This window comes from Apodemus sylvaticus, chromosome 1, assembly GCF_947179515.1.
Source record: "Apodemus sylvaticus chromosome 1, mApoSyl1.1, whole genome shotgun sequence".
NCBI classification, from domain to species: Eukaryota; Metazoa; Chordata; class Mammalia; order Rodentia; family Muridae; genus Apodemus; species Apodemus sylvaticus.
Window position 1 is genome coordinate 128,212,603 of NC_067472.1, and position 23,648 is coordinate 128,236,250.

The window sequence follows — 23,648 nt, forward strand, 5'->3', positions numbered from 1 at the left end:
GCTTGTACGTGACTGAGTTTCTGTTTGTTTTCCCATGCAAACAGGTAAACTAGGAGCTGTTGGGCTGGGTGGTGGCTGGACCTTTTTGCCTAGGATATAGGAAAGGCGGGCTTTCCTTCAGGGCTACATAACTACTGGCATAGAATGTAATTAACTCGGGCCGTGATTGTGCTATGAAAGATGAACATACCTCAGACATTACATACACAATGTCATATAAGTCTCCTGGCAGGCACTCTTATGCCCAGGGGAGACAGATTCGGCCATGATCAAGGATTTTTGGGACTAGAAATTTTGTCTAGTCAGGAACCGAGGATTTCCACCTTTTGTTTTGTTTTTGCTGCAGCTTCTCATGCAGCCCAGGCTGGCCCAGAACTTGGTATAAAGCCGAATTTCTCATCCTCTTGCCTCCACCGTACTCGGCATTTTAACTCTTGATCCTGGTTAGTCCACCCAACTGGACGCTACCTGAGGGAGACCCAAGGTGCCACGGTCTAGGTTCAAGAACGCAAAACTTGTCAATTGGCTTGATGAAAGCGTCTCGGGTCCGTCGGTCAGCTAAACGCAAAGGATGCAGGGGATTAAGTCGACATGTCCGTGGCTGACCTTCTAATGGAAGCGGGGAGTCTTGCAGCCGTGAGCCCCGCGGCCCGATGGCGCCTGCAGCTTTGAGGGTGTACAGAGGCTCCCAGAAAGCACGGGCTCAGCGCAGGGTCCGCCAGGGCTCTAAAACAGGCCCAAGGGTGTCGAGCAGGCTCCTGCCCCGGCCGTGGACCCGCCTTCTCCCGGGTGAGACCCAATGGGGCGGCAGGTTCTGCAGCTCCGCCCCGGTTGGGTCTCAGCCACCAGGGCCACCCGAGAGTCCCCACCGCACAGCCCGGTGCAGCGGCGCGCTCGGACCTCGCGTGCTCGGGATGGCCGGTTACCTGGGGACTGTGCGCTCGCTCTGCAGAGCCTCGGGCTCAGCGCGGACCTGGGCACCCGCAGCACTGACTGTCCCCAGCTGGCCGGAGCAGCCGCGGCGCCACTGTGAGTGCCGCACCGGGGGTGGGGGGGGGGTGGGAGTGGGGGGCGGGCTCTCGTGCAGCGCTGCGACGTGGCGACGTCCCGGGAGGGGGACCCTGGAGCGCCACTCGCGACACGCCGGCGGTCGGGGAACCGAGGCGTGCGGGTTACAAAGGACCAGGAGGTGGCCTTACTCCGGGCTCCCGCGCCCAGAGTGCCCGGGCCGCTGCAGACGCAGGGGTGGGACGCAGGGGATAGTGGCAGCTGGTGGCCTGGGCAGGATTGCTGGGTCCTATCAGGGCTGGGGTTCTCCAGGTATTCCGGGGGAGCATTTCCAGGAGTACCTGGACCCAGGGTGGGGTATCATGATTGCCCTGAGCCTTTGGAGGGGACAAGCGACCAAGAGGGGCTGGAGCGGCCTGTTGCTGCCCTAGGCAAGGGAGGGTCACCTCGCGCTCCCGGCTCAGACAAAGGCGAAGAGGAGAGGCCTCCACTTCCCCTTCGCTCCAATCCCTGCGTACTCTGGTCCCTCCTCTCCGACAGGCCCACGTCAGCTATTTTTGGAAGCTTTACTCGACAGCTGGAGGAGTGCCCTTCTATTTTTCCCGCTTTTGTTCCGCTGCCACTCCCCCACCCTTCGCTGCGCTAGACTTTCAGTCCGGGCCCTCTCCTGGCCCTTTGCTGGGCCGACCTCGAGCTGCTGCGTGTGAGTGGGTCCTGCCTGGCATACAAGCTGTGGAGAGCTGGCACTGCACGCATATTGTCATTTTTCTGCGGTCAGTCGTTCCCATGAGATCTGCTTTGCCTTCAGCTTGCTTCTTAGACGTGAAGGCACAACTCAGGACAAAATAATCAGGGTTTAGAGTCTCCATTACTAACAAACAAACTGCCCAGCCTGGCATGTGGGCATCTTTCATACCCTAGCTAGTCAACGCCTTGCTACAAAAGGCAGGGAACAATGTAGAGCACTTGGTGGCCTCTTTTGATGCCTGTTACCACGGAAATTCTATCTTGACCTGGCTCAAAGCCGCTTGGGGTTAGCCAAAGGAATGAGGAAGAGGGGGTGGGTTTGGCTATGGGGTTTGTTCTGGCCAGAGTAGTAATCGTTAACTCACTGTGGGAGCAGCTGACAGGAGATGGGGGCCAGGAGGAGGGAGAGGGCGGGCCCTTGACCCTCCCCTTTGCCAAGGAGAAAGGGACATTTCTGCCTTTGTGCTTCTGGAATCTGCCTCTAAACTCTGAAGCCGATCAGGAGCCTCAGGTCTTCAAGCAGCCGATATGGCAGCTTTGCAACAACAGCAACAAAAGGTAGAAGTTAAAGGCATTCTGTGGTTTTTTTCTTTTTCATCTTTTCTCTTTTTGCATCCAGTAAAATGGTAATGGTAATAACCAAAATGAACAAAAAATTTAAAAACTACCTTAAGAAACTGCACTAACAGCCGGGCAGTGGTGGCGCACGCCTGTAATCCCAGCACTCTGGGAGGCAGAGGCAGGCGAATTTCTGAATTCGAGGCCAGCCTGGTCTACAGAGTGAGTTCCAGGACAGCCAGGGCTATACAGAGAAACCTTGTCTCTCGAAAAAAAACAAATTCAAAAAACAAAACAAAACCAAAAAAAGAAAAAAAGAAACTGCACTAACAAGAAAATAAGGCTCTTTTGGGATCCTGAATTTGCATATACATTTTGTTTATTTGTTTTGTTGTTGTTTTGTTTGTTTGTTTTTGTTTTTTTCAGACAGGGTTTATCTGTGTAGCCCTGGCTGTCCTGGATCTTGCTGTGTAGGCCAGGCTGGCCCAAACTCGGAGATCCACCTGCTTCTGCCTCCCAAGTGCTGGGATTAAAGGCATGAAACCTCCCCACACCCCCCAATCTGGATACCCATTTTAAAAAGCAGCCAGTGGAAGATTCTTTCCAAAGGTCTCCAGGTGAGGAGATGATTAAAACCAAACCAACCAACCAACCAATACCACCCACTGTCTCTGCTGTCCCTGCTGTCCCTTGGTTCTTGCTTGCAGCCTCCAGCAGCTGCTTGCTGGCCCCTCTAAGACCTCGGGAAGAGATTCATCATCTCCAGGCACAGAGCATTTACTTAGACTCTTTTTCTTCTACTCCTGGTTACAAACTTTGTCATTTCCTCACCTTAACTTTTTAGATAGATACTTAAAAACTTGTTTATTTTTATTTAACTTGTATCAGTATTTGCCTGAATGTGAGTGTGTTTGCCACCTGTGACCCTGTTTGCCTACAGAGGCTAAAAGAGGGCAGTGGATCTCCTGGAACTGCACTTAAGGATGGATGGTTGTGAACTGCCATGTAGGTGCTGGGAATTGAACTCGGGTCCTCTGTGAGTACAGTAAGTGCTTCTCAACTGCTGAGCCATCTTTCCAGCCCATGTTTAGGTGTTCTTGGTGGCTGGACCAGAAAGGTCCCCTGCTAGGCTTGTGTACTTGGAAGGGACAAATAATCCCAGTATCTAAGAACCAAGAATAAATTATTCAATGACTGACCATCAGGGTTTTTTTTTTTTAACTTTTAAAACTTTATTATTTATTATGTATGTGTGAGAGAGAGATGAGGTGTGTCTGTCTGTGTGTCTGTCTGTGCACTTGCTACAGTACATGTGTGGAGATCAGAGGACAACCTTGTGGAGTGGGCCTTTTTCCTTTTACCTTTCCCCACCATCCCACAGGCTCTTCGTCATGTTTTGCAGACCCAGAGACTAGTTCTCATCTGTCTTCTGTGAGCCTTGTTTCAACCGTAGCTGCTAAACTCCCACCTGCTCATGCGCAGCACAGCTCCCCCCAGAGCTGGTTTTGGTGCTTGTGTTAGACCTAGAACAGGGGTTTCCAACCTGTGGGTTGTGTCCTCTTTGGGGTTGTGCATCAGATATTTATATTATGATCCATAATGATAGCAAACTTACAGTTATGAAGTAGCAACAAATAATCTAATGGTTGGGGGTCAACGCAGCATGAGGAACTGTATTAAAGGGTCCCAGCGTTAGGAAGGTTGAGAACCACTGCTCTAGAACGACTTGACTGTCCCAAGCTCTCCACCTTTAGCTGAGGCCCCTTGGGCTCGTTCTCTCTTCTGCTTGATAGATTCTAGGCACAGCTCCTTGTTGTATGAAGTCAGGATCTGTGGCTTACTCTTTACTGTGTAAAATGTGTCAGAGTCTCACATATGGCAAGCAAATGCTCTCTGATAAGTTTGCAGCCCCCTGCTCGTTCTAAAGTTTATTTTGAGCTGCTCTTACTAAATTGTTATGGCTAGCTTTAAAATGTGTGATCTTTCTTTCTTTTTGTAAATTAATTTTCTTTTTTCTTTCTTTCTTTCTTTCTTTCTTTCTTTCTTTCTTTCTTTCTTTCTTTTCTTTTTTTTTTTTTTTTTGAGACAGGGTTTCTCTGTATAGCCCTAGGCTGTCCTGGAACTCACTCTGTAGACCAGGCTGGCCTCAAACTCAGAAATCCGCCTGCCTCTGCCTTCCAAGTGCTGGAATTAAAGGTGTGTGCCACCACCACCCAGCCTCCACCTTTTTAGTAGGTAGTATTATAGGCGTGTATCCTTCCACCTGGCTGTACCACTCTCGCCCACCCAGCGACCCAGAGATTCACAGATGCTAGCTAGGCAAGCTTTCAGTCACTCAATCACACCTCCAGCCCAGATTACAAATACTCATCTATTCTGTGAGCTGTTCTGGGCACAGTGCCCATTACATGAGAGAGAACTCTGCTTATGTGTGGCAGTGACCCTGGGCAGCAGGAATGGAGGTGTCTTAGTCAGGGTTTCTATTCCTGCACAATCATCATGACCAAGAAGCAAGTTGAGGAGGAAAGGGTTTGTTCAGCTTACACCTTCCACATTGCTGTTCATTACCAAAGGAAGTCAGGACTGGAACTCAAGCAGGTCAGGAAGCAGGAGCTGACGCAGAGGCCATGGAGGGATGTTTCTTACTGGTTTGCTTCCCCTGGCTTGCTCAGCCTGCTTTCTTATAGAACCCAAGACTACCAGCCCAGGGATGGCACCACCCACAAGCTCCCCCTGCCCCCCACCTTGATCACTAATTGAGAAAATGCCTAACAGTTGGGTCTCATGGAGGCATTTCCTCAAACTGAAGCTCTTTTCTCTGTCATAACTCCAGCCTGTGTCAAGTTGACACACAAACCAGCCAGTACAGGAGGGAACACGTTCATCAAAATCGGAAGTGAGCCCAGGTAGCCCCGATGTACGTTTACCCTTCCTTTATGACTTTAGGATGTTTTCTTCCTTTTGTGGCCAGAGTCCATGCAAGATGTAGGGGTGGAGCTGGGAAGAGAGTGAGGGAGGGCTCTGTCTTTGGGCTTTAATCCTGATAGGGAGGAGACCGGCACTTAAAAGGCGGTCTGCCAATGTGACACATCGTAATGGCCTAAGGATAAGGGTCAGAAAGATGCACAGTGGACAAAGGCACTTACTGCCAAGCCCGCTGACAGTCTCATCCCCAGGACCCACGTGGTGGAAGGCGAGAACAGACTCCCTCAAGTTGTCCTTTGACCTCCAAAGGTTCTCTACAGTGCGCTTGTGTGCACAGAGTAACTAGCTGTAGTAAATATTGGAAGAGCTAAGAAGAAACAGAAAGGGCATAAGGAGTATGGGATGGACAGACAGACGGACAGGAAAAGACCCAAGTGAGTGAAGCCTGAGCCCAGAGGAAGCTAACTCTTTAGATACCAGAGAAGGAGGGAGGGGCCTGCAGGAGCGGAGGCTGCTTGCACTGTGTGCTGAGGTCTGGGGCAGTGGCAGGTTTTCATTTTTATTTTTAAGGAGAACACACTCATGTAGCTTATAGAGTATATTACTAGGACTTTCCTATTTCCTTAGTCATTGTTAAGCACTAACCATGCCTTATTTGTGAGGTAAACTTTATCATAGCATGTATGCTCAGAAGAAAGTACATTACAGATAGAGTGTGGAGTTTCCATGACTCCAAGCGTCCACTGTGGATATTGGGGTGTATTCCTTATGGAGAAGGGGGAGGGGGAAGGGGATCTGTGAGATCTCTGTCTTCATTTGCATTTTTCTCAGTAGGATGTGGCGTGGACAAATGGCCCCAAGTGCTCCATTCTGCACCAGCTTTTTTTGGTACTGCTCATGCCATCCTTTAGTATGTCCCATCTTATAGAGACGCCTCTCCGGCTGGGTGGTGCAGCCTGCTCTATGGAGGACAGCCAGCTACACAGAGAAACCCTGTCTCGGAAAACAAACAAACAAATAAACAAACAAAGCAAAAAAGAAAGAAAGAAAAAGAAAAGAAATCCCACTCTGAGAATCCTGGTGGGGGACAGTTTCAGGTTTCAGTTCATGGTCTTACACTTCTGGTCACATGTTCCCCAGGCTAGCTTTGAACTTCCTAGTTGCTGAGGATAACCTTGAGTTTCTGATTCCTCTGCCTCCACCCTCCTAGATGTTGGGGTTATAAATGTGTCCACATGCTGGGTCTTTTCAGTGCTGGGGGTGTGTACACTAGGCGAGCCCTCTGAGTCACACTGCCAGCTCTCTCCCCTCCCTTTCATTCTGGTGCTGAGAGTCACAGGGCTTTGCATGGGAAGACATGTGCTCACCACCTGGGCTGCACCCCCAACTTGTACGCCATTTTTGAGGACTTTGATTTTGAGAGAAAAGGAAAGTCCTACGGGATTTCACACGGTGAATTGCAATCAGATATGTGTTTATATTTTACTTAAAATTTTAAAATTTTTATTTATTTAATTTTATTTAAAATTATTTTTCTTTGTTGGGAGTTGGTGGTGCACACTTTTAATTCCATCACTCAGGACACAGAGGCAGACAAGTCTCTGATTTTTTTCTTTTTCTTTTTCTTTCTTTCTTTCTTTCTTTCTTTCTTTCTTTCTTTCTTTCTTTCTTTCTTTTTTTTTTTTTTTTTGGTTTTTTTGAGACAGGGTTTCTCTGTGTAGCCCTGGCTGTCCTGGAACTCACTCTGTAGACCAGGCTGGCCTCGAACTCAGAAATCTGCTTGCCTCTGCCTCCTAAGTGCTAGGATTACAGGCGTGCGCCACCACCGCCTGGCTGATCTCTGTGATTTTAAGGTCTACAGAGCAACTTCTAGGACAACCAGAGAAAACACACACACACACACACTAACTATACAAGTGCTTGCCTATATATGCATTATGCATGTCTGATGTTGTGGAGGCCACAGGAATGTCTGGTGTCAGAGGAGGCCACCTGAAAGAGTCAGATCCCCTGGATCTGGAGTTACAGATGGTTGTGAACTACTGTATGGGTCTGGGAATCAGATCCAGGTCCTCTGCAAGAATAACCAACTGTTGAGCCATCTCTCCAGCCAATAAAGATTAATTTTTATGCGTATGTGTGTATATGGCGTGCATGTGCTGGTGCCCAATAGGCCAGAAGAGGGCACTGAATTCCCTGGAGCTAGCGTTCTAGGTGGTGGTGAGCTGACAGATGAGGGTGCTGGGGATCAAGCTCAGGTCTTAGTTTCAGAGTCATCTCTTGAGCTGCCATGTTTTACTGATTTATCTTTTCCGATGGTGGTCGAGGAACCTAAGCCCTTGGGAGATTCCAGCTGGCTGTCACTTTGGAAGTTGTCAGAAAGGTGTGGGTACTGCTTCTTGTGTTTTCATGACCCTTGTCTTCTTCCTCTCCCTCCTGACGTGGGTACACACAAGATATGGTGTCCTTGTGGAGGTCAGAGGTCAACCTGGAGTTTCTTCACTCCTCTGCACCTTATTTGAGACAGCATCTCTTCAGGTTCTCCGCTGTGAGACAGACACTTCCTGAGTCTGGCTTCTCTATGTTACTGGTTCTCTTGTAGTTCACTTTACCCTCTTCCCCAGCCCATTTCTTGTGGTTTGGTTTATCACCCCTAGTCTCTTTGAGATGGTCAGGGCATGGTTTGTTTGAAAAACTAAATAACTGAAAACGGTCAGAAAAAGAGGGTCAGGCCTGGGACAGGGAGGCCTTCGTCAGTTCAGATCTTCTTGCTTCCAAGTGTTGGGAGGAACTCATCCTTCAAAACAGGCTGTGACCTAAGATTGGGTGGGAGTGGGTTTAAAGTCTTACTATTTTTATTTTGGTGAAAATATTAACCATGCCAATTTTTTTGTTTTGTTTTTTGGTTTTTTTTTTGTTTTTTTGTTTTTTTTTGTTTTTTTTGTTTTTTTTTTTTGAGACAGGGTTTCTCTGTGTAGTCCTGGCTGTCCTGGAACTCACTCTGTTGACCAGGCTGGCCTCAAACTTAACTTTTTTTTTAAGAATTTTTTTTAAAGCTGGGCAGTGGTGGCTCACGCCTGTAATCCCAGCACCTGGGAGGCCGAGGAAGGTGGATTTCTGAGTTCGAGGCCAGCCTGGTCTACAAAGTGATATCCATGATAGCCAGGGCTACACAGAGAAACCCTGTCTCAAAAAAACAAAAAACAAAAAACAAAACAAAAAAAACAAAAAAGAAAAAAAAAGAATTTTTTTTAACATTGCTTAAGTGTGTGTGTGTGTGTGTGTGTGTGTGTACACATGCCTGTCATAGCCAGCCCCTGTGTTTAAGAACAGCTTACAGGGGTTGTTGGTTCTTTCTTTCTACCAGGTAGTTCAATCCAGGGATTGAACTCAGGCTGTCAGGCTGGGCTATCTCTGGCCCTCAGTCTTATTTACTCTTTGACATGTTCTTTTTTATTTTAACAGTCTATTTAAATTTGTTCTTTGACAAGTTAATACACCCATACAATGTATCTTGATCATTTGAACCCTTCTTCCCGCCTTCCACCCACTCCTCTCTTCAGTAGTTTTCAGCGTTGTTACTTTGTAGCCATTGCCGCAGACATCTTCAGAATCTTTCCATTTTGCAAAACTGAAACTCTGTATCTATGAAACAGTAATTTCCTAGTTCCTCCTCCCTTAGCCCCTGGCAGATAAGGTTCCCTCTTCTCTGTGCTGTAATATTCTAGGCCAGTAGTTCTCAACCCTTAATTGAGACCCCCTTTAGTAAACCTCTTTCTCCAAACGGATTTACATTATAATTCAAAACAGTAGCAAAATTACAGTTATAAAGTAGCAATGAAAAAAATTTACTGTTAGGGCTCACCACAGCATGAGGAACTGTGTTAGAGGGTCTCAGCAGTAGGAAGATTGAGAATCACTAATTTGTTCTAGGCACCGGTGTAAGTAGAATCCTACAGTATTTGTCTACGGTATTTGTCTTTGTTTTGAGTCAGGGATTCTCTGTGTAGCCCTAGCTAGGACACACTGTAGGACACAGTGCTTTGTAGACCAAGCTGGGATTAAGGGCGTGAGCTACCATGCCCAGTAAAACTGTCATGTTTTATGTTATATACTGTCATTAGGGCTCACCTGTGTTGAAATATGTGACAGGATTTCCATTTTTTCTTTCCTCTTCTAAGTCTGAATAGTATTTCACAGATGTACAGACTAAGTTTTGTTTATTCAACCATTTACTCATTGCTAGACACCACCTTTTGGTTGTTGTGAACGATGCCACAATGAACAGGGGGTGCGAGCATCTTTTTACCGTTCCTGCTTTGAATGTGTTCCTGCTTTGTTCTCTTTCGTATTTACTTTTGCCAGTGCTGGCAATGGAACCCAGGGCTTTGCCCAGGCTGTGCAAATGCAGTACTATTAAGCTGCATTCCTGGGCTGGTCTCAATCTCCAGGCAGTCCTCTAGCCTCAGCCCCTAAACGCCAGGGTCCCAGGACTACAGCATCACACCTGGTTCCATCTCCTGATATTTTCCCCTTGAGCGTAACTAAGAGGATGAGAAGTGAACTCTCCTTGGCTTGTTTGTTGGTTACTTGAAGCCTTGGCTGGCCTTGAATTCTACATGTAGTCAAGGGTGACCTAGAATTGCTGATCCTGCACACCCAGTTTACACAGTGCTGAAGACTGAACTCAGGGCTTTGTAAATGCTAGGCAATCACACTGTCAGCTGAGTTACATCCCCAGCCCCACTCGCTCACTTATGTTAGCTTGAATTATGTATGTGTGTAGGGGTACTGAGCACATACCACATACCAATTCTTACAGGAGGCTGTGGGCTCCCTGACCTGGGTACTAGGAACAAACTCAAGTCCTGTGGAAGGAAAGTACTCTTACCTTCTGAGCCATCTGTCTAGGCCTCCTGATTTAAATTAAAAAAAAAAAAATTGGGCTGGAGAGATGGCTCAGCGGTTAAGAGCACTGACTGCTCTCCTGAAGGTCCTGAGTTCAATCCCCAGCAACCACATGATGACTCACAACCATCTATAATGAGATCTGATGCCATCTTCTGGGGTGTCTGCAGATAGCTACAGTGTACTTATATATAATAAACAAGTAAATCTAGAAAAAAATGGAGGTTTCTTTAAAAAAATATTGTTTGGGACTGGCGAGATGGCTCAGCAGTTAAGAACACTGACTGTTCTTCCAAAGGTCCTGAGTTCAGATCCCAGCAACCACATGGTGGCTCACAACCATCTGTAATGAGATCTAATGCCCTCTTCTGGAGTCTCTGAAGACAGCTACAGTGTACTTTCATATAATAAATAAATAAATCTTTAAAAAAATATTGTTTTATGTATATGAATGTTTTGCCTGCATGTATATTTATATGTGTACCTGCTGTATCTGCCTCCCAAGTGAGGTTCAGTCTTTAGTATCAGGAGGTAAACAGTTTCAGGGACTTGGTCTATTATCATCATGGTGGGAAGCATGGCAGCAGGCAGATGTGGTGCTGGAGAAGTAGCTAACAACTGTATCCCGATTGTAGGCTGAGAAAGAAAGATTAGCCCTGATGTGGGTGAGCTTTTGAAACCTCAAAGCCTACCTCCATTGATATGCTTCCTCTAACAAGGCCACACCTACTCTAACAAGGCCACACCTCTAATCCTTCTCAAATAGTGCCACTCCCTGATGACTAAGTATTCAAAGATATGAGCCTGTGGGAGCCATTCTTATTCAAACCATCATAGTGAATGAGAGTTTGGGGTGAATATGCAAAGCTGCAACAGGTTCAGGGTTTTGTTGTTATTGTTGTTGTTTGTTTTTGGGTTTTTTTTTTTGAGACAGGGTTTCTCTGTGTAGCCCTGACTGTCCTAGAACTTACTCTGTAGACCAGGCTGGCCTCAAACTCAGAAATCCACCTGCCTCTGCCTCCCAAGTGAGGCTCAGTCTTTAGTATCAGGAGGTAAACACATCAATTTCAAGGGCAAAGCAAGAGGGTATAGCTGGTGTGGGCTCAGGTCCCTGCCCCTAGCTCCTCTGGGAAGCCTCGGCGTCCTTGGCGGCTGACAATAGTCAGCATCCTTGGCGTCTGACAACAGTGTTGCTTGCTGTTACCTGTTTTTTCCTCTCCTCCTCCTTCTTGCCCCCTCCCCCCACTCCTTCACTGGCTGGTTTCACATCTTAATATCTCAGTGTCAACAAAGCTTAGTTAGCACCGGGTTGCCATGTGAATAAACAGGCCCTGTGTTTTCTAGTTCCATGAACACACCCACGTGATCATGACTTTGCCCTCCTTCCCCTCCATGAGGGGGTGTGACCCTCACATGCTGCTGGCAAGGGCTGTGTTATCTGTTGGTGAGATTGAGACCCTTAGAACTGGCTCGTGACATAGGTTTAAATTTAAAAAAAATCTGACAAGCAGCCCTTAGATTAACTCTCAGTAGAGGCTTCTAGAAGTTTAGCAAATTCTGTCCAGCAGACTGTCTCTGGCCCTTTTCATTTAAGCTGTATCCTAAAGTGAAATTCCGTAGCTTGGGTTGGAGATCTCCCGAGGCATCTTGGGTATGTTAATGGGGCCAGCCGCGTCTGCCTTTAGTTCCCAGGAGGGAGGCAGTTCATGGCTGTGTTTTGGACTTTGGCATCTGACCCAGGAGGACAAAGGTAGGCTGAACCAGGGATCTGGAGGCTATCTTTCTTACCTCTGACATCAACTGCACCCCCTAGCTCTCTTTCTTCTCCCTAAATGATCTCTAAGAGTGTCAGTCTGTCTCTCTTCTCTCCCAGCTATCTCTGTGTGTCTCTGTTTCTGTCCTTTGTCTGTCTGTCTCTCTGTTTCTGTCTCTTAGAATCATTTACATGTTTTTGGGAAGAGAGCTGTTTTGCTCGATTTGTGTGAGGTTTCTAGAGTATTGTGAGTCTTGGCTGGGCTGTGTTGTAGGGAAATTGTATGTTTAAGGCCCTTTAGACTTTTCTGCCTTCTTTCCAGACAAACTTTCAGGTCTTTCTGGTTGTCCTGGAACTTACTTTGAAACTTCCTCAAATTTACCTCCTCCTCTTCCTCCTGAGTGCTGGGATTACTGGCACTTGCCACCACCATCAGTTTATGGAACATTAAGGATTGAACCCAAGGCTTCATGTATGCTAAGAGGACATTTTATCAACTGAGTTGCCCCAAGCTAAGTTGTTGAGGTCCTTTAAAAATATTTTTAAGGAACTGGAGAGATGATCAGCAGTTACTGCTCTTACAGAGGCCTGAGTTTGATTCCCAGCACCCACTGGCAGCTCACAGTCATCGATAACTTCAGTTCCAGGCAACCTAGTGCCTTTTTCTGACTTCAGATACAGCACGCATATGGTGCATACGGACAGACAGACAAAACACTCATATCAAGGTTAAAGTGTGTGTGTGTGTGTGTGTGTGTGAGAGAGAGAGAGAGAGAGAGAGAGAGCAGAGACAAAGACAAAGAGAGAAATAGAACAATCTGGGCAAGTTGGTTCTCTCCTTTCATTCTGTGGGTTTTAGAGATTGAACTCACATTGTCAGTCTTGGTAGCAATGCCTTCCACTGAGCTTTGTCGCCTCCACGTCGGAGTTTGAGGCCTTTCTAGAATGACCTTCGCTCTGCGGCTTAGGTCTCTCCTCTGGCGCTGTAAGCCTGTGTTCGCAGTGAGAAAGGTCCAAGTCCTCTGGACCTTGTGTTCCCATCATCTGGGGCAGCGATCTGCTCATCCCCTTGAGTCCCAGCTTCCTCATGTTTAAAGTGGGAGCAACGAGGGGCTGGGGAGATGGCTTGGTGGTTAAGAGCACTGGTTGTTCTTCCAGAAGACCCAGGTTCAATTCCCAGCAACCACATGGCAGCTCACAACTGTCTGTAACTCCAGTTCCAGGGGGTCTGACACCCTCGCACAGACAGACATGCAGGTAAACCACCAATGCACATAAAATTAATACCACTACTACTACTAATAATAACAGTAAAAGAAAAATAATTGTATAAAAACAATAAAATGGAATCAATGAGCTAAGTATTGTAGCATGCACCTGTAATCTTAGTATCTGAGAGGCCAAGGCAGGAGGATTAAGAGTTTGAGGCTAGACTGGCCATAGAGTGGATAACCGGCCAGACTGGCTACATATGCAGATAATATATAAAGAACAAACAAGCAAACAAACTAGAGTGGTAGTACTGGCAGGAAATCGGAGAAAGAAGTCGGTGGAGGCTGGAAGATCAGACATTCAAGGCCATTCTTTGTTATACAGGAGTTCACAGTGAGCTTGTCTCAAAAACAAACAAACAGAAAACCCACAAAGCCCCCCAAAACAACGACAAAAAACAGCCAACCAATCAACAAATAAACAAACAAGATGGCACCGGGACACTTTCCTTGGGGTTGTTTTGCAGTAGATGGTGACTGGAATAAGCAGCTTGCACTGTTGTCAGGCACATGTTGGGCTCTCGCTGTGGATCTGCACATTTCTCTCCTGGCTTCAAACTTTGCGGACTCCCAGCTTGCAGACAACAGTCAAGCTTAGTGACTATGAGAGGGTCGCGTTGGAAGGACATGGGATTACAGGGGAAAGTGAAGAGCCTTGCCTCGCGGAAGTGGGGAGTTTGCGGGTTTCCCTGATTTGGCTGATTGGGCCGTCTGGCTGTGGTTCTGTTGGCCTCTTCAGCTTCCTAGTGGAGAGCATCTGATTGGCCAGGCTGGGTCCTGCCCCCTAAGCAGGTGGGATGGGTTAGCTCTATATGGTCATCCTCTATGTGGAAATGGAGGTCCTGGAAAGCATGAGAGGGAGCAGTTGCTGGACCGTTGGCTCCATCGTCGTCGCCTTTAGTCTCTCCTCCTTACTGAATTATTGAAGAGGCAGGGAGGAGAAGGGCTCCCCTGTGCTGCCCCAGGGCGGGGATGTGATGTGCTGTGTGCCCAATTCTAGATGCCGAGAAGAGGATCAAGGTGGAGAAGCCGGTGGTAGAGATGGACGGTGACGAGATGACCCGGATCATCTGGCAGTTCATCAAGGAGAAGGTAGCATCCCTCCTTCAGTGGGTGGCAGGTCCCATGGTTCCCTGGTGGACAGCAGTCCGGTTTCTCACTTTCCGCCCCGCCTCCCTCGGGTAACAACCTTAGCAGTTGCTAGTTCTTTGCCCTCAGCCAGTGCCTGTCCTCAGCAGTCTGGGTCTCTCTCTGGTGCTGAAATGTGCAGGCTTTGGAAATCTTGTTTCTTTTTCTCTTCAAAGCTTTTTATTACATTTGTGTGCACAAGCTTGCTGTGGTGCACACATGGAGGTCAGAGGACTTGTCAGTCGTCGTCCCCCCCTCTCCCCCCACTCACACACCAAGTGAGACCCAGGTTTTAGACTCCCGGTTGTCAGGCTTGGCAGCGCCTTTACCTAAAGAGCTATCAGCGTCAAGCCCTGCGCTCAGGAGTCAAGCCAGTGACTGTCTACAGCATGAATTCTAGAACAGCCACAGCTACAAAGAAAAACCCTACCTCAAAAAATCAAAACAAAACATAAAAGGAGATTCACCGGGGTAGGCAAGATGACCCAGCTGACAAGCCTGAGGATGTAAGTTCAATCCTTGAGAAAGGAAAGGACAGATTTCTGCAAGCTGTCCATACAATGGCATGGATCTCCTCCATACACGCACATGCTAATTCATTACATTTGTTTGCTTATTTATTTATTGTGTGTGCACATGCACTCGAGCATGTGTGCACAGAGGTCAGAAGAAGATACTCTCCACTGAGGCCATCCCTCCCGGAATTCTGGGCTTGTGTTTTCTCTGAAGCCAGCAAGTCCCAGGAGTTCCCCGCTTCTCCCCCAGATCTGGGGTTACAAGCATATACAAGATGCCCTGCTTGCAGTGCTGCTGGGTCCAAACTGCTCCGAATGGCTCCACAACTGCTCCGAAGCCCCGAGCCGTCACTAAAGCTTTTTTTAAAAAAAAATTAAATTAAAAAGTTATTTCAGATTTATTTCTTTTACCTGGGCAGTGGTGGCACATGCCTTTAATCCCAGCACTTGGGAGGCAGATTTCAGAGTTCAAGGCCAGCCTAGTCTACAGAGTGAGTTCCAGGATAGAGAGGGCTATACAGAGAAACCCTGTCTTGAGAAAACAAAACAAAACAGCAACAACAAAACAATTTATTTCTTTTACATGTATAAATATTTTGTCTGCATGTATGTATGTGCACCACATGTGTGCCTGGTACCGTCATAGGTCAGAAGGTACCAGATTCCATGCAGCTGAAGTGGCGAGTGGGTGGTTGTGTGTTACCATGCGGGTGCTGGGATCTGAAGAACTTGGGTCTTTTGTAAAAAAAAAAAAAAAAACAAAACAAAAACAAAAAAAAAACAACCAAGTGCTCGTATCCCCTGAGCCATCTCTCCAGCCCCTCCACCTCCTTTAATTTAATTAGTTTTTTTTTTCCCCAAAGTCTCACTCTGCAGCCCAGGCTGGCCTCAAACTCACAGTGTTCCTCTGCTGCAGACTTCTGAGTGCGGTAATCACGCAGCATGTGCTACCATACCTAGCTGAGAGACAGGGCTTTTTGTTTGTTTGTTGGGTTGGGTTTTCTGTTTGTTTGTTTGTTTTGTTTATGTAGTCCTGGCTGTCCTGGAACTCACTCTATAGACCAGGCTGGCCTCAAACTCAGAGATTCACCTGCCTCTGCCTCCCAAATCCTGGGATTAAAGGTGTGAGCTACCACCGCCCAGCACCGCCTAGCTTTTTTAAATAATATTTTAGTAAGGTTGGAGAGATGGCACAGCATTTGTTCTTGCAAAAGACCCAGGTTTGATTCTCAGCACTCAGCTCACAACTGTCCAATGCATTCTTCTCTCTTTGTAGGCACCATGTTTGCATATGCAAGGACATACATGCAAGTAAAACAGACGTGCATGCAGTGGTGCATGCCTTTAATCCCAGGACTCACGAGGCAGAGGCAGGTAGATCTCTCTGAGTTCCAGGACAGCCAAGACTATGTAGCGAGACCCCCTCTCGACAACAGCAACAACAACAACAACAACAACGATGCTTTCTTCTTCATTATGTGCATGTGTGTGCCTATGTGTGGTATGCACATGAATGTCAGTTCCAGAAGTGGCAGATTCTCTGGAGCTGAAGTTACAGATGGTTACCTGATATAGGTTCTAGAAACTGGACTTGGGCCCTCTGCTGGAATGGTATACTTGATTGCCTAGCCATCGCTCCAGTCAGAGACAAGGGCTGTGTAGCCCCAGTCTGTCACCTTGTCTGCCCATGACACCTTGCCTAGTCAGTTGTCTGGCTTGACACTTTCCTCTGGCTTTCTTTCCCTAGCTCATCCTGCCTCACGTGGATGTCCAACTCAAGTATTTTGACCTTGGGCTTCCAAACCGTGATCAGACAAATGACCAGGTCACTATTGACTCTGCGCTGGCCACCCAGAAGTATAGTGTAGCTGTCAAGTGTGCCACAATCACCCCCGATGAGGCCCGTGTGGAAGGTATGAAGTTGGGGGGGGGTGTCCACAGAAACTGGGAGGGTCACAGGCTATCACCCTTAGATGGAAGCAGTTGGCTATGTCACTCATGACGGGACTGGGAGATGGGAGCGTCCAGATCTGAGCTTCCCTGAGGCTGATGATGGAGACTAAGAGTCAGTCCAGTCTTGCTGAGAAAGCCTGCTGTGCAGCAGGGCCTGTGAAGTCACTAGGATGTGCCTTGGGCAGGTGCGATTAGGGACCGGCAGCATGTTCACGGCCAGGCCAGGCTTCCGGTCTCCTAGAAGCAGGAAGGTGGTATCCCATGCTGTGCTGTATGACTTACAACAACAAGAGGCATCGGCAGTTACGGGGAGGAAGGAGACAGTACTGCTGCTCTCGTGGTAGTGAAGGTCTCTAATAGCCTGGCCTTCTGGCCTCTTGGCCTTTTGGTAGGCTGCTGTACAAGAGGCTGGGCAGAAACCTGGGGGTGGGGATGTGGGGGGATGGGCATCAGTGATGCCGGAATGCGGTTAAAGGCTAAACTTGCTTTCCCTGGACCTGTCAGCATCTTCTGAAGACTTTTGCCTTGTGGCTGGTTGATTACCTGCACTGCACACAGTGTGGCCTTTCCTCTCCCTCGCTCCTTCCTCCTGGCAGCTGCTGAGATTTACAGCTTGCCTCTCTAGGTTTTCTCTTAAACTAATAGCGTTGTCCTCTCAAGCTTCAAAAACAACAGATGAACGTGCTTTAGCACATTTCCTTCCCAATTTCTGCAGTATGAGGAAGCCAGAGACAAGACTTCCAGCTACTCCTCAGACTTGAGGGTGTAGCTCAGGGACGGAGATCTTGCCTAGCACTCATAAGGCCCTGGGCTCAGTCCCCAGCACTGCAAACCGATAACAAAGGAAAACCCAAGCAACCTTGGCCGAGTCTCCGGACCAGCGGCCTGTAGCACTCATGGGTCAGGGGGTGCCCTGAGCAGTTCCTTGATGAGTGTTAGGCACTCACTGTGCTGCTGAGTCTCCAGGCCAGAGCTGGGGTTTACGGCGCATTCTTTTGTGGACAAAGTCTTGGTATCTCAGACAGAGTGGGGTGGAGGGAAGCTGCCCTTTCTCCTCATTAAGCAACCTCTATGTGGACCTGGTAAAAATGGCAGCCAGGAACTATGCTGGGCACTTTACAGATAACTTATTTAATGACAACCCAGCATGGGTGGCATTTTATCGGTTATTTCAGTTCACAGCTCTGGCTAAAGCATGTTATAAGCCTCACAATCAAAATTGGAAGATTCCAGAGGCCATGTATTTAGACTCTGTGTCAGTGGCTCTCAGCCTTCCTACTCCTGGGACCCTTTAATGCAGTTCCTCAAGTTGTGGACTACTCCCCCCCAACCGTAAAATTATTTTCGTTGCAATTTCATAACTATCATTTTGCAGTTACAGTCTTAGGGGACCTCTGTGAAAGGATCGTCCAACCCCCAGGTTAACCACTGCTCTAGCGTCTAGACTCTTCTCCCTCCTCCAGGATGACTTCTGGGGCCCCCGTATGGCTTGGGGTACTTTCTGGTTGAAAGGTGGGGCTGTGGTGGTTCTATTGTATCTCTGTTCACACAGAGTTCAAGCTGAAGAAAATGTGGAAGAGCCCTAACGGAACTATCCGAAACATCCTTGGGGGAACCGTCTTCAGGGAGCCAATTATATGCAAAAACATCCCCCGCCTTGTCCCTGGCTGGACCAAGCCCATCACCATTGGCAGGCACGCCCATGGCGACCAGGTAGGCTGGGCGTGGAGACACAGTCTGTTGACTCATGCTCCCCACTGGACGCCTTGGCTCGAACTTCCTCTCCTCTCTACAGTACAAGGCCACAGATTTTGTGGCAGATCGAGCTGGCACGTTCAAGTTGGTCTTCACCCCAAAGGATGGCAGCAGTGCCAAGGAATGGGAAGTGTATAACTTCCCTGCCGGAGGCGTAGGCATGGGGATGTACAACACTGATGAGGTAAGGCTCTGGCCATCCTCCTCTCCAGCCCATCTCTAGGTCTGCCTAGTTTGCAGTTATTTTTGCTTCTGTTGGCCTCATTCTCATGCCAGGAAGAGGTAGAAGAGACCACTTGGTCAGAAAAGAGCGCCTCCGCGTGGACCAGTCACGTGACCACCTTTGAGCCAATCATTGATGGTCATGGAGGAAGGGCTCTGATTGGATAAGTTGGAGACACGTGGTCAATCAGGCAGAGCTGTAGGCCACTTAACCAGGTCTGTGCCAGCTATAAGGTCTAGGAATGATGAGGTAGAGAGAACTGTCCAAAAGTGGAGTTGGCAGGACGGGTCTGTGCTCCCAGAAGTCTGCTGGGAGAAGACTGGCCAACCGTAACAACAGGAGCTCGGTCCATGGTAGCAGGAGTCGGGGACTCTTATGGAGGTGCTGCTGGCCCTGGCCCTGCCCATGGCCTACTGGCAGTCCTCAGTCTGGGGGCCATGCTATGCCCGCTCTCCCCACAGTCCATTTCGGGCTTCGCGCACAGCTGCTTCCAGTACTCTATCCAGAAGAAATGGCCGCTCTACTTGAGCACCAAGAACACCATTCTGAAGGCCTATGACGGGCGTTTCAAGGACATCTTCCAGGAGATCTTTGACAAGTAACAACCTCTGATGCTTCCTGAGGTCACCACAGCCCCGAGCTCCCTTGTGCGATCCCTACTTCACCTGGGGAGGTTGCTTTCCCACTGTGTGCCTGTGCTTGCCTCAGCTCCGAGGTTCAGGGAGGGGTTCTTAGCCTGCCAGCCTCCGGCCCTCTCCCCAAGACAAGCCCTTCTGCCCCCAGGCACTATAAGACTGACTTTGACAAGAATAAGATCTGGTATGAACACCGGCTCATTGACGACATGGTGGCCCAGGTGCTCAAGTCTTCCGGTGGCTTTGTGTGGGCTTGCAAGAACTATGATGGCGATGTCCAGTCTGACATCCTGGCTCAAGGTACGCTGGGACAAGCCGCTCCTGAGTGGGAACTGTTGGTATTCCATGACTGGAATGACGTTTTTTTTTTGAGACAGGGTTTCTCAGTAGCCCTGGCTATCCTGGAACTTATTCTGTAGAACAGAGATCTACCTGCTTCAGCCTCCTTAGTGCTGGGATTAAAAGCATGCGCCACTATCCAGCGATTTTTTTTAAAATTAACTAATTAATTAAGTAGGTAAGTAATATTAGTGCACTGTAGCTGTCTTCAGACACCAGAAGAGGACATCAGATCCCATTACAGATGGTTGTGAGCCACTATGTGGTTGCTGGGAATTGAACTCAGGACCTCTGAAGAATGGTCAGTGCTCTTAACCACTAAGCCATTTTAGCCATTTCTTCAGCCTGCGATTTTTTTTTTTTAAATTAAAAGATTTCAATATGATTGTAGGCACAAGGTAACGTTAAGTGAAAGAGAGGCTCTGGGGAAGAACGTAAGATGCACCCAAGAGCATGGGCATGAATTCCTCAAAGAGTCTTCTGGAGGGGTGTGTGTGTGTGTAAGAGAGGAGGGAGAGGAGGGGAGAGAGAGAGAGAGAGAGAGAGAGAGAGAGAGAGAGAGAGAGAGAGAGAGAGAGAGAGAGAGAGAGAGTGTTATCTCCCGTGGAGGCCAGAAGTTAATATCAGATATCTTTTATTGTGCTCCACATTATTATTTTTAGTATATATTTTTAAAATTACACTTAATAAGGCCAAGCATGTTGGCATTATAAACAGAGGTGGTTGGATGTCTTTGTTCGAGGACAAAGCCAGTTTTAGGACAGCCAGACTTAGACCCTAAGTCTGAGATAGTAGACCCTCCCTAAGATTCTTCGTGTGTTTATAATCACTGGGGATTATATATAAACCCTCATGAAAACTATGCGAGTGCACTTACTACTGAGCTACAACCGCAGGCTTTTATCTGCTTGCGCGCATGTGCAGCACATATGTGGAGGTCAGAGGTCACCCTGCAGGAGTTGGTTCTTTCTACCATGTGGGTCCCAGAGATTGAACTCAGGTTGTCAGGCTTGGTGGCAAGAACCTTCCCAGCCAAGCTGTCTTGTCTTCCCTTTGCCTTATTTTGAGACAGGGCAGAGTAGCTGGCTGGGTGGTCAAGGGATCACCATCAGCTGATTTACACCAAGGAATCTGCCCATCTCCACCCCTGCGACTGTTGTGATGGAGAACAGAGTGCTGGGTGCTGAGTTCAGGGGCCTCACACTTGTAACTTCAGCACTCAGGGGGATGAGGCAGGGAGACTTTGAGTTAAATTTGAGGCTGACTTGGGTTAAATAGTGAGTTCCAGGCCAAACAAAAATAAACAAGACAGAAAGGGGCCTTTGGGATGGCTCAGTGGCAAAGTCACTTGCCACCAAGATTTACAGCTTGAGTCTGATCCCTGGAACCTACACCGTACAGAAAACAGACTCTCAAAGAGCTGTCCTCTGACCTCTGCACAACACTGCACATGCGCACCATTCCCTGCACAAAATAAAAACAAATAAATGTAAAAACAAAAACAACTCAGAAAACAAAACCCAGCTGGGTCTCACTCTTCTGTAAGCGCCCCACCTTTTCTCCCTCTGGCCGTCATGTTCTTTGTGGGTCTGGGGGAGTTTCCTTATTCCCCAGACTCCTTGACAACAGACTCGTTCCAGTTGAAGTCTGGGGACCTTTGGAATAAAGGGGCTAACAGCAGCTGAAACAGGGAGGGTTGCAAAATAGCTGATGGCGGCTTATTTCTTCTTGAAATGGTCTGGGAGGCTTCAGGGCTGACAGCCTCAGGCTACGGGGACTGGAAAGGGACAGACAGATTCTAGCGAGGTGACAGCTGCCTAGGAGGCTCTACTGCCCTCTCAGCTGCAGTGGGCTGGCGTGGGGTCTGAGCTGAAGCATGGCTCTGAGGGGAGCTCTGCCCACCCCGCAGGCTTTGGCTCCCTCGGCCTGATGACATCTGTGCTCGTCTGCCCTGATGGCAAGACAATTGAGGCTGAGGCTGCCCACGGGACAGTCACCCGCCATTACCGAGAGCATCAAAAGGTAAATGTATACACTTCAAGGTCCAAACCCACTGGCTCTGATGGCTGGGAGGAAGAGCCTGACCTGCCCGTGTGGAGGTAGACAGCTGTATCTGGTACTCGGCTGATCCTGTGGCCTGTCCCCAGGGCCGGCCCACCAGTACCAACCCTATTGCCAGCATCTTTGCCTGGACACGGGGTCTGGAGCATCGGGGGAAGCTGGATGGGAACCAGGACCTCATCAGGTGAGCTCACGGGGAGGGCTTGAGCTGGTGCAGCCCACAGGCGTGCCCAGCATGCCAGGGCCTCACTCTGCCGCATCCCCTGCAGGTTTGCACAGACTCTGGAAAAGGTGTGCGTGCAGACTGTGGAGGGAGGAGCTATGACCAAGGACCTGGCTGGCTGCATCCACGGCCTCAGCAAGTGTGTGCTTTGGGAAACGGCTTGAGATCTCAGAGGGTGGGAGGAAGCCAGGGGACCCCACTTAAGAGTCCCTCTCATGAGTGGGTAGAGCTACCTGGGGTCCAGAGCAGGACAAGTCCTGAGAAACGGCTCAGGCCAAGCCTCCGCAGACCAGGACTGAGCTGGTTCCCACTGGCAGTTGCTTAGTGTCTTTGCTCTCCTTGTTAAGCCTTTCCCCAGCTTCTTTTTGGAGGCCTGTGCCTGGTAGCATGAGGCCATTCTGATGCCGGAGGCCTGATGTGCCTGGGAAGGGCTTAGTTGATGGCCTCTAGGAGGCCCAAGTCACCCCCCACCCCGTGTTCTCTTGGCAGTGTGAAGCTGAATGAGCACTTCCTGAACACCACAGACTTCCTGGACACCATTAAGAGCAACCTGGACAGAGCTCTGGGCAAGCAGTAGGGGTGGACACTCCCCAGCTCCAGTGGCTGCTCCGTATGTGGCAGAGTGGGCCCCACAGCCCCTCTCTCTGGTGGCCTTTCTAGGGGACATTTTTTTTACATATATATGATGATGATGATTTTTAAAATACGTGAGCATTTTCCCTCACAGCGGACACGAGGCAGGGACGTGAGCTTTACCTCAGCCAGTCAGTGTGTTTTGCATACTGTAACTTATATTGCTCTGAGTCACACGGTGCCATATTTAGTTACTAAAAAGCTCTTTGCAAAACTGTCTTGCTGTGTTTGTCCCCAAGTGGGAGGAAGCAGCTGGTGGGATGCCCCAGGGACAGGGTTGGGGTGCCTTGGGCTGTTAATAGGTCGGCAGGGGGCCACCTTTCCTGAGAGGAACAAGGCAGCCTGTGGGCCTCCTGCATTCTTCACTGGCTGAGTTGCCAGACTTTGGGGGCAAGGCCCTGACTTCCTCAAAGTTGCCTGCAGTGTTTGTTGCTGAGCTAGAGGAGGGGCCTAAGGGCAAAGGCTCACATAGAACCTCTAAAGATGGCCCCTTCCCTCTCCCCAACTAGGGGTTGCCATTCTGTGATATTCTAGATGATTATTAACATATGTACCTTTTGTAGTGCTGACACTGGAACCTCAGGTGTTGTGTGCACTCTGTATCCTAACATCATTCTCTTAGTAATTTAACTGTGACAAGGCCTCATCACTACAAAGTTCTGGCTAGTCTGGAACTCACTTTATGCATCAGTCTGGTCTTGAACTCATGAAGATCTACCTCTCTGCTTCCCAAGGCTGGGATTCAAGGCTTATGTGATCACAGCTCCAATTCATTTGCGCTGTTATACGCTAGAAACAGCTCCCCCAGTCTGCTCTCCAGGCCTGCCCAGGCCTGCCCAGGGCTGTGTGTGCAGGACCCCACTCCCATCCTCAGGTTTATCCTTTGGTACAACTAGAAGAGTAATGTTGGTGTGGGTAGCTGTGATAATGCGGTCTGCTCTCTGTATCCGGAGCTGATGGTTGGCAGCGCTGGGACATCTTTCTCATCGGCTGCCTTTTTTTTTTTTTTTAAA

At 48.7% G+C, this 23,648-nt stretch overlaps 1 protein-coding gene and 1 long non-coding RNA gene across 2 annotated transcripts in view; both read left to right on the top strand.

The window, feature by feature from the left end:
- Positions 1-23,648, top strand: part of LOC127667225 (uncharacterized) — a 400,922-nt gene that overhangs the window by 172,989 nt on the left and 204,285 nt on the right. The window lies entirely within an intron of this gene.
- Positions 834-22,849, top strand: Idh2 (isocitrate dehydrogenase (NADP(+)) 2). Its single transcript, XM_052160109.1, has 11 exons — positions 834-1,029; positions 14,171-14,262; positions 16,561-16,726; positions 18,319-18,479; positions 18,562-18,705; positions 19,206-19,342; positions 19,528-19,679; positions 21,628-21,740; positions 21,866-21,963; positions 22,049-22,141; positions 22,492-22,849. Exons 1-11 carry the CDS (start codon positions 915-917, stop codon positions 22,577-22,579), a joined length of 1,359 nt encoding a protein of 452 aa, XP_052016069.1. The 5' UTR covers positions 834-914; the 3' UTR covers positions 22,580-22,849.

Coding starts and splice junctions, on each gene's coding strand:
- Idh2 (XM_052160109.1), top strand. CDS start 915: ATGGCCGGTTACCTGGGGACTGTGCGCTCGCTCTGCAGAGCCTCGGGC. Junction 19,343..19,527: donor TTCCAGGAGATCTTTGACAA/GTAACAACCTCT, acceptor TTCTGCCCCCAG/GCACTATAAGACTGACTTTG. Junction 21,741..21,865: donor ATTACCGAGAGCATCAAAAG/GTAAATGTATAC, acceptor GCCTGTCCCCAG/GGCCGGCCCACCAGTACCAA.